The 11,197-nt window shown below is 35.6% G+C and overlaps 1 protein-coding gene across 1 annotated transcript in view; it reads right to left on the bottom strand.

Annotated features, from left to right (window-relative positions):
* Window positions 1-10,944, bottom strand: part of LTN1 (listerin E3 ubiquitin protein ligase 1) — a 64,780-nt gene extending 53,836 nt beyond the window's left edge. Inside the window, exons 1-6 of the mRNA XM_017663301.3 lie at window positions 10,760-10,944; window positions 6,425-6,628; window positions 5,803-5,901; window positions 5,042-5,272; window positions 2,481-2,533; window positions 1,615-1,795 (exon numbers count right to left, since the gene is read on the bottom strand). Coding sequence (XP_017518790.3) covers window positions 1,615-1,795; window positions 2,481-2,533; window positions 5,042-5,272; window positions 5,803-5,901; window positions 6,425-6,628; window positions 10,760-10,801 — 810 coding nt within the window. The 5' untranslated portion in view covers window positions 10,802-10,944. The remainder of the gene's footprint in view (window positions 1-1,614; window positions 1,796-2,480; window positions 2,534-5,041; window positions 5,273-5,802; window positions 5,902-6,424; window positions 6,629-10,759) is intronic.
* Between the last annotated feature and the right edge of the window lie 253 nt (window positions 10,945-11,197).

The raw sequence follows: 11,197 nt of genomic DNA on the forward strand, positions 1-11,197 counted from the left end.
TAGTGATTCTACAATATCTTACTACACTAATGGACTGTGACTGTAATGGGGTTTGTCGGGCGGGGGGACTTGGTGAAGGGGGGAGTCTAGTAAACATAATGTTCCTCATGTAATTGTAGATTAATGATACCAATATTTTAAAAAAATGGGAAAGGCCCTCATAAGGCACGGTGACTCTTGATTTCATCAAAATTACAATCTCTTTCTAGCAGAGAACATATGAAAGGTGACAAAATGAGTGATTATTTGCAATGCTTAAAAATGACAAATGGACTAATATTTAGAATACATAATAAATCCAGTAAAATAAGAAAAAGAAAAACTCCAAATGAAAAATGGAGAAAGATATAAACAAGTAGTTTATAAAAGAAACACAAAAATCTACAATGCTTACAAAGAGATGAAGAAAGTCACTAGCTACCAGAGTAACTAAAATTAAAGAAAGATTATCATTTGAACTCCTTTTAGACTCACAAAAATTAGAAGGCTAAATGATGCCTAATCCTGGTTATAATATAAGGTTATATAGGATTCAACATGCATTGATGGCTGAGTCTGAAGTAATGCAGCCAGTCAGGGGAGCAATCTGGCACTACTTCAGAAAACTAAGTATGCATATACTCTTTGACTCACCAATTCAGAAAAGGAATTTCAGAAAAAGACAGTCTCCCAGATCTGAGGATATATGCATGAAGATATTCACTGCTATATTATTTGTAAGGGCAAGGAGTTAGAAACAATCAGGGAGTCTTATCACTGGAGGAATAGAGAGGTAAAATGGAATGAATGCCAACTTCTGAATACTACACAGCAGTCAGATGCCCTTGGCCAGATATACATAGATAAATATGATGGATATAGAGTATTTTAGTACTTTCTGAAAAAAGTACTAAAAAATAGTAAGTGGGATGAAATATAACACAATACCATTTATGTGAATTAAAAACACTTGCAAAAAGGCTGTAATGTGTCTAACAGAGAAAACCCATGTTAAATAAGCTTCATTCAGGCATGATTTCTTGTGCTATTGTCCACTGACTTCAATGTTAATGAATCTACAATATATATTAAAGTATCTTTAAACAAACACACATAAAACAAGATTATATACTGACCAACTGCCAAAAATATTTAGAATATGCCAAAAATGCCATGACCAGACTCACAGGAACCTAATCCTGTATTTCCCCTAAGAGCAATGCTTCAGCACTCACTAATTCAGTGTTTGCAGGGACTCTATAGAACACAATTACCATGAATAACAAGAATCAACTATATGAACAAAAAAACATACATTAAGCACACTTGGAATGGTCAGCTGGTTGGGATGGAGACAAAGATAAAAGGAAAAAATACATTAAATGTGAAGAGTTTTGCACACCAACTATTTTATGCGCCATGAACAGAGGGAACTCTGAATCTGAGCTCCAAATAACTAAATAACTAAATAAAAAAGTGAAAATACACTCACATGCCAGTAAGAGAGGCAATTCAGTCCGACCACAAAGATATCTTTGCACATAACAATAAACAATAAACATAAATATAACAAGATTGGGGGAGGGGGAAGAAGAAATCAGGGAAATCTCTTAAAATTTTAAAAAATGAAGATACCTGAGGTATACTGTGTTTTCCATACTTCCAAAATTTATTCTGTGATAAAACAACCTTAAATTTCTCCTCCAGAGACTCAAGCTCATTATCAGGTAAGAGGCAAAGCAATTTCTTCAATGCTAATAAGGAAGAAGTTACAACCCGATAAAATTTAGCTTCTCTCTCTTCCTCTGGAACAGTTCTTGATGTGAAAAGAAAATAAACATAGATGATAAGGATTGAGAATAAGCCAAACTACCTATCTGGTATTTGTACTTCTATTTTAAATTTTTTATTAATAAATATCTACCAAAGTTGCTTTATTTCTATATTTCATTCTCCCTCTGCCAACCCTCCTCCAAAATACAAACATACACAGAATTTTAATCACAAATTTTTCAATTAATACAAAGCAAAATTAGATGAAAAGGCTTGAAATAAGTATACAAGTAACAGGCAATAAGGTGATCCAGGGAATGGATATAAATATATCTAAGATTACTTTCCCTTATGAATTCCTAATAGTTCGACTGAAGCATAAAAGGAAAAGGAAAAGGAACATGGCACAACTCTTTCAACAGAACAACTTCATTTGTTGCAACCAGACCTTCAAACAATTCCTGCTATGACTGTCTGAAAGTAAATGAGAAAAATGTAACATCTCTTCGTGAAAGAACCTAACTCCCAGATAATTCAAGTTAAATAGCAGAACTACATGCAAGTAAAAGCCCATAAAACAGTACCTGGCATATGGCATTATACCAAGTGTTTTGTTTTCATCTCCACATTTAGCAGCCCTTTTTAAAAAGTGTCACATTAAAATTATATCATTACCTATGACTGAAACAAACCCTTAACATGAGTCACACAGATATAATACAACTTACTGTGGGTCACTGAGCGTATCAGGTGTTTCTTTTATAAGATGATCCTGCAGCACCTATAGAAGGGGAAAAAATCCCATAGCCTTGAGACTTTTACTGAACTCTCTGAGAATGGTGAACAGTTAGAACATAAGCATCACCTTACCTAAAAGTATTTACACGCTTACCTACAAACATACTAAATTAAGTAGCAAAACTAAAAGTTTTGAATTTTACCTATTTTTCTTTCCCTATCAATCCCCCAAGTTGACTGCTCTTGGGGTAAGGACAGGGTACTTCTTCCAACCATCAAGAGGAATTTTCCCCCAAATATTCCTGGCCTCTTGCTCCTCCTTTCCTCCTGCACACAGCAGTAAAGTGGAATACCCAATCACAGAAATTAGGTGCTTTTGACGGCCTGCCTGCCCACAGAAAACAACACAGATTGTGCTATGCCCCATCATAGAGGAAGGTCTAAGGTTCCATTTGAAATGGGTAAGTGTGCCTACTTCTTGGGTGCAGTACAAGGCAGCTCACTGTCCCACTACCAATTTTATCAGGTGTAATAATAGCTAACATTTTCTGAGCTTTTCCACATGCCAGGTATTGCTCTGAGCACATTTCATCCACTAACTAAATTAATCCTCACAACTACTCAATGAAGTACAAATCAATTTCCACTTTAATAGACGAGGAAAGGGAGACACAGAAACTTGCCCAAGGTCACACACCTAACTAATGGCAGAGGGGGACTAGAAGCCTATGGCATGACTCGGAGCCCATGTTCTTACTGTCTATAAATCTGACACTTGGATTTTCATTTGCCTAACTTTTCCCTAATAAAGTGGTTTTGAACTTGGGCAAATTCAAACCCATATCTGTAATGAACTATGACATAGCCAACTGAAGGAAAAATAATGGAGAAAATAGCCACACATTCAATGATCAGCTATCCATTCAAAACAAAGCCAAGAATTTAAAAAAAAAACTATGAACCAAATTAACCATCTTAAAACCCACTTTCTAAAATTTTTAGTGTCCAAACTCATGACACTTCACTCTCATTAATATTTACCACTTGATATTTTAAATCAGTGATTCCTAACTTACCCTTGGGTTAGTGAACTCCCTTTGAGAATATGATTAAAGCTACAAACCCTCTCTCTCCCTAGAAAAACAAACTTGGCACACCTGAGAAATAAAGACTGAAAGACCCAAGAAGCTAAATGGGGAACTAGAATGTATATGTGTGCATGCAGAGCCCTGAAGACCAAGATCACAAATCTAGACTTGAAAGTATAATGGGAAGCCACATGAAGGTTGACTAATTGAAAGAGGGGGGAGAATATTTAAGTAGGACTATATACAGGGTGCTATAGAAACCCAGGAGTACTAAATAAGGAAATCATTGCAAGCATGAATTTTTTTTTTACCCTCAATTCCCCCCCACCCCCACTCAACAGTCCATCTACTTTTATTTCTTGATCTAATACTAACAAACTTGGTTGTCTGGTTTTTCCAGTCCATATATTAGGAATAGCACATAAGGAGGGATGAAGTGAGGAGGGACAGTATTAGATACAAACTGAAAACCACAAAAGTGACAGCTGACATCAACCTGGCAAAAGTGTCGGCCAAGTATTGAAGAAACTTTCCTATCTGTTAATGGGAGTAAAGATTTGTATGCCTTTTGAAGGGCAATTCATCAGTATCTATAAAGATTTTAAATGTTCTTATCCTTTAACCCAAACATATGATTCCTAGAAATTCTGGTAACTATCATTCCCAAAGGGTATGAAAAGATCTATTTAAGATTGTTCACTGAAGCAGTGTTTGTTATAAAAAAAATATGGGGAGAAAAGCAAATGTTTATTAATATAAAAGGATTTAAATAATCTTTCTACGATGATAGATAGTAACCACACTAGAGGTCAGGATTTGATAATGTAGGTAACTGTTGAAACCACTGTGTTGCACATTGTATATTCATTCAATGGAATACTATACCCCAGTGAAAACGAATGGCCTATGCCTATATATAAACTGATGTTGAACTTCTGGTCTCCCAAATTATGAGAATAAATTACTGTTGTTTTAAGTCAAAAAAAAAAGGAGTTAAATAAACTGTTGTACATCCAAAAAAAGGAATACCAAAGAGCCAACAAAAAGAATGAAGTAGATCTATATACATGTACTGACATGGAAATATGAGTAAAAATAAACTTATTTTTAGATGTATTTTTTTATGTAATATACATTCTTTTTATTAGGTGTATATTTTTTATATTTTACATTATATATGCTTTATGCACCACAAGCATATATCTAAATTTCTAGATATGATAAAGATTTGTAAATTAAAGATAGAAATTTAAATAATTTAAAAAGATCCAATCCAAAATGTTATGTTAAAAATAAAAAATAGTCAATTTTGTTACACACTATTTTAAAAAGGTAGTTTTCCACTAGAAGTTTTTCACTTACTGATTCCCTCACAGTACCAGGTAAAAGAGCTGTCATTATAATATACCTTATATCCCTTAAATAGTTAATGAAAAAAATACAGAACAGTTCCAATAACTTACACTTATAATTTCATCCCTACAAAACGCTATGGCTTCAGGTTGCTTGCTTGGAGGGAAAGCTGCTTCAAAGGCATCTTTTGCTGCAGATGCAGCTGGTGTATAAGTATCACACTGAGCCATTAGCCAATAGCCCATTAAACTTTTTAAATAAGGAGCCAAGTGTTTCTTTACTTTAAGGATTAGTTTTTCAAAAGCTTGCTGTGTGGCTTCTCGAACCCGGCGGTCATGATCCTATTGAAAAATATCATGGTTTAAAATTGCTCTTATTGAAAAATATCATGGTTTAAAATTGCTCTAACCCATAAAAACAAAATACAAACATTTCTAGATATGCTATGATGACCCATTAATAAGGATTCATCTATGTGCAAAGGTGAACTAAAACCAATAAACATGTGAAAAAATTTATTAATTTTTCCTTTGCCTTTCTCCTAATGAAAAAGACAATTGTATTCACTACACAGTCAAGACTAGGCCTTGAATAAGCAATTCATTCTCACTCTTCTGCAGCAAAAAAGCAAAGAAATGAAATCATAAAAATTTACTATGACTGGAGAGTATCTAGGTGATTCTCTAATAATGACCTAATTTCTGAAGACAGACTGCATATACACTTTATACATCCCAACATGATCTCATCTGCACACAATCCTGACAAAAATTTCATAACACTCACCAAAAATGAGTATTAACTTGACAGTTGCATGACTTCAACCAAAAAACATACAATAAAAATATATTAGTAAAGTCTTAATACTTACAAGTGAAATTTTGCAGAAAATTCTTGGCCAGTATGGAAGAACTCCTTTTACAATTTCTGTGTCTCTTTCTGTACACATGAATCCAAATTCCTGCATTGCCTTTAAGTAAATTATTAACATCATTAAGGATCAACAGCCACAATACTGGCTATTGATTATATTTACTCTGTTCTAGAAGCTTAGTCTAATATATGTAATGGGAGAGTATGTACAGTGTTTCCTTTTGTGCCACATGGGACTAATTTGAAGAATTCTTTCATAGGCTACTATGGTAAAAACTTTTCAGTTATTTTTAAATATATAAAACACAAACAAAAACCTCAATTAAAATTACAGGGTCAAAATTTCATTCTCTAATGGGAAAACTACATAGCCTGAATTCCACAGTAGTTCAAATTAGTGCAGAGCGGCAAACTAATTTTTAACCCAGAAATTAAGTATAAATTAAGCTTAATTCATGAGTCAAAACAAGTACCATTATAAAAGAACTTATTAGTGATAAATACCCATTCATTTTTCTTAATATAAAATGTGTCAACAACAACAACAAAAAAATGTGTCAACAACATTTTGTTTTAACAAAGATTTTCTTGATGGTTTTTATTAAAACAAAAAAACTTGCTTTTAATTTTGTTGTAACATCTTTCTTAGAAAGTTTGCGCAGCACCATTCGGAAATCAGAATCTACGAGACTGTCAATTTCTTCAGCTCCTTGAATAGCAGGAACATAACCGAGGTCACTCTGAGATGTTCCAAAACCAATAAATCCAGGAACCGTTCCCTGTTCTTTGGCAAGGAGTTCTGCAGCACGGCCACTGTTTGAAGGCTGATGAAAAAATAGGGAGAAAAACAGAGTCACAAAGAGTTCAAAATTTTACAGTTCTTTAGAATAATCCCTCGACAATTCCCAAAGCAAAACAAGCTTTTATTTGAGCACTTTTTTTCTCTAGCAAAGGTTTCATCCTTTGCAATTTTCCCATCACTGAGAACCTATCAATAATGATCCTAAGAGCTATTTCCTGGTTTCTTAACCATCAGAACAATGTTTTTAAAACTGTGAATACAATTCATTGGTGGCTTGTGATATCAACTGAATGGTCATGACAGCATTTCAAAGAAACAATAAAATTTTAAAACTCAGAAGGTATCACATGGTAAGAGCAAGTACTATTTTATGAAATTTTTATTTCCAAATTTTGTATATATCATACGTATAAACATGTGTACTGTGTAATGATGTAAAATTAACTCATAGATGGATTACATCTTTTCATTCATCTATTCATTCAACAAATATTAAGCAACAACCATGGGACAAATCTAATGATTGCTATTTATAGACTAGGTGTTCCTTAAGGGCAGACACACTCATTTTTGCACAAACACCTAGCCTATCCTCTCTGGACTATAATGGTTACAAATTACATTATTATGGATATAAATATCAATGCCATGGTTAGGATATAAGATACACGCCTTTGTTTTGAACCATAGTCAGTGGTTTGTTTGACTGATACACCTCATAGCAGCCTATTACTAAAAGTTACGGGATTGTGACAGAGAAAGAAATATTTAAACTGTTGAAAGAAATTAACATATTTACTAATAGGAAAATGCCTCAGTTCAATGTCTAGGATAACAGTACAACCCATCTAAATTCATTTGTTTTTTATTTCTCTGGAAGAATGTTCAAAAAAGGTTATCCCAATGTGTGATTCAATTTGCTCATACCTAGCAAAATTATGTTTGGGAAACTCATTTATCGAGGAATAATCTGAACTACTTTCTAAACTGAGAATGAGTGACTAGAAATGAAAATGACAGTCTGAATTACATATTTTCAAAATAGTATCATTTAATGATTAATTTTAAAAAAGGTTCTCTATTTTAAAACTTTATTAAAATGGACTAACATTATTCAGTTCACCTTTCTCAATACTGGTACATGAATAAAGAGCTATAAAAAGTCAGTGAATTACAATACAATTCTGGAAACTAAATATGATGCCATTAGGACATCAGAAACTTATTTATAATCTCATTTGTAAGAAGTTTTATTATGAAACAGAATAATGAAATTGTGTAAAATACTAATTATTGCTAAAAGCTAAAGGAGTCAAGGCTGAATTCTTAACTGACCTGAAATACCACAGCTGATATGATAACTTGGTGCAAAAGAAAACGTATCAAATTTTCAGTTAGCTTTTTAAAAGTAATAAATTATTTTTTAAACATACTAATTGTATCTTTAATTCAATGTCTACTTTGAATTTAAAATACTGTTTCTTACTACTTTATTGTATGTTAGATGATTATATCAACAGTTCAAAAATTTAGAACCCTGATTCTAGTTAATTTTCTTATACTACTCTACTTCATTCTTTTGTGCCTTTTAGAGGTAGTTGAGGATGCAATCCTCGGTCCACAGTTTAAAGATCAAAAGTGGGAAGACTTCCAAGATCTTTTACCATCTGGCCTCAACTTTTCCCAGTTTTATCTCCTGCCACTCTTTTCTCCCCTTGTCCCACTTCCTCTTCCCCTCTCCCAATTCTGCTGCCATTATTTATGTTCCACTCCCAAACTGAATTAAAAGTTCCCAGAATATGATATGCTGTTTCATAGTTTGATCTTTGCACAATCTTTCACACCATCTGAAAACCTTTCCTTCTTTTTCACTAACAAACTCCTACACATCCTTCAAAATACACTCATATTTTCAACTTTTGCCTGCCTCAGGTCAATTACCAGTCTTTCCTGTTCTCCCACTCTCTTCTACTCATATTTGTATCAGAATCCTTTAAGATATTGTAATTTCTTGCTTACTTATATATCTGTATCATTAAACTACTAGCTTGAAACGAGACATCTGTCTATCATCTTTGAATACAGTCTGCCACTCTAAAGTTCAAATCCCAATTGTGAAACCTCCTGGCTGCATGAGCATAGGTGAATTACTTTCTCTATACCTCAGTATCACCTTTAAAATGAGAAAATAGTAATTAAACCATTATTTGGGTTGTTGCTAAGATAAAGTTTTTAAACCACCATAATAACTGACTCCAACAAGAATCATCAATGGATGCTAAAACCATTAGATGAAAGTGTGAAAGAACAGGTGATTCCCAGTCTTGAACTACCACTCCACATATTATTTGTTAATAGCCAATGGAAAAAGATACATTCATAATGGACACTATTTTACCCAAATAACACCAATAAAGGGAGAAATAAGCATCACGTGCCTCCTGGTGGGAAGCATTGAGAAAGATACATCTATGAAGCATTCCTATAAAAAATTGTTTAACCTGAATCTAAATGTAAGGAACACAGACAAATCTAAATTAAGCAAAACAACTTCCCCAAAAAGCACTGAGAAATTAGGTCTACATGATAACTACATGGAATGAGTATCCTTGATTAGATCTTGGTTCCATTTTAAGATGGCTTATCAAAAAGAGGTTATAGAGAACATTATTGAGATGACTATAGAAATCTTAACTCAATATTGCATATTTATTAGATAACAGAATTACATGGAAGTTAAATTTTCTGTATGATTGTTTATGATTATGAAGAAGGATGGCATTGTTTTTAGAATACACATGCTGAAGTATTTAGGTGCTAAATGTCATGATATTTGCAACTAATTCTCTCATGGTTCAGCAAAATACATATATTTAGAGAGATAAAGAAAACATGACCAGATATTAACAATTGGTAAATCTAGATAAAGAATATATGGGGTGTTGCTCTAATATTCCTGCCACTTTTCCTCACATGTAGAATATCTCAAAAATAAAACATTGAGAAAAGTTTTAATGAAAAAGTTAAAAATTAAAAGAAGTTGCAAGTAAAGCACTTAGCACAGTGCTGGCACAAACTCAGTTGCCATTATTATTGTTGACATTATTATTTTCCAAAACAAAGTGACTGGCAGATCTAAGAAAAACATAGTACTGGTATCACCAGAATTGGATAAGAAACAGGAGAAATGCATTCGCATAAAATTGGACTATGCCATAACAAAGCTTGCATCATAAAAAACATCACTTTAACATCCCTAATCACATAGATTAAATCCACTTTGGGGTCTTCTTTAAACAAGTATTTAGTGAGCTTCTACTACATGCCAGTGCTTGTTCTAGGCCCCTAGGATAACAGCAGCAGATAAAAACACCTGCCTTCATGATACTTACATCCCAGTGAAGCAAGAAGTAAATTACTTAGTATGTTAGCAGCTTAACATTAAGTGGACTGGAGTAAAATAAAGCAGGAAAGGATAACAAGGATTGAGGGAAGGCTACAATTTAAAATAGGGCGATCTTGGCAGACTTCACCAAAGGTCTAAGGCAAAAAAAAATTGAAGCCACCCAACAAGAGTGTCGGGAAGCCTGCCAGGCAAGGTCAAGGCTCAGTGAGGAGGTCAGTGTGGATGGAGTGGGTGAGGAGGGAAGTGAAGATGGGGTTGGAGATGGAAAGGGGTCAGTCAGGGAGAGACCAATTCCACGTACACCGTGGTAAAGGCTTTGGACTTTACCCCCAAGAAATGTGGAGAGCCATGGTAAGTTTTTGACAAAGGAGCCACATGATCCGAGCACACCAGACTCACTTAACTGCTTCCCACCCAACTCCCTTCTTCCCAATGCACCCCCACTCCCTCACCCCACGCTACACCGGCCAGGTAACCTTCCAGTTGAAGCTGACACTAAAACAGGTCCTAACGAAAACTGTGAGGTGTATGCTCAGGTCGGGACAGCTCTGGCATAGGACATCTCCAGTCTGCTCAGAGATAACCCATCCCGCCCGTGGGGACGCACACACAACAGAGAGGTCACACACGACCCGCAAACACACGCCTCCCCACGGCCGCATTTCACCCCCTCTCCGGCGTGCGCGGGGAGAAGCCACGCGCTGCGAGATGAAGATTCCCGGGTTGGCTGGGCCACCCGGCGCTTACCCTCAGGTTCCCCTTGGTCCGCTGCTTGTTCTTCCCGCCCATGGTGGCGGTCTCAGCAGCACTCACAGACCGCAGACCCCAGGTTGACACGGCCGGCCACAACTTCCGGCCCCCTTGCGCCGGAAGAAGGCTCACTACTTCCTCCGGGCTGCCCTTCCGCCACCCTCCACCCCGCCCGCGCACCCCAGAGACCTCCTGCCGTCCCACCCCAGCTTCCGCCTCCCGCTGCGTCCATGAGCATTCGCCGAGGGAAACGTCATAATTAAGAGTCTCGTTTGTCTGCATGATGTCATTCTTGTCCAATAAGAAGCCAAGCGTTGGAACAGTGGCTCCAAATCCTGCTTGCCGCCGTATCCTGGAACAGATTTGTTCCCTGCTTAGCGGTTAAGAACTTGGCTGAGCTGTAGGAGGAATGTTATAGAACGGCACGGTAGGGAT

Source organism: Manis javanica, chromosome 3 (assembly GCF_040802235.1).
Source record: "Manis javanica isolate MJ-LG chromosome 3, MJ_LKY, whole genome shotgun sequence".
In the NCBI taxonomy this organism is placed as follows: Eukaryota; Metazoa; Chordata; class Mammalia; order Pholidota; family Manidae; genus Manis; species Manis javanica.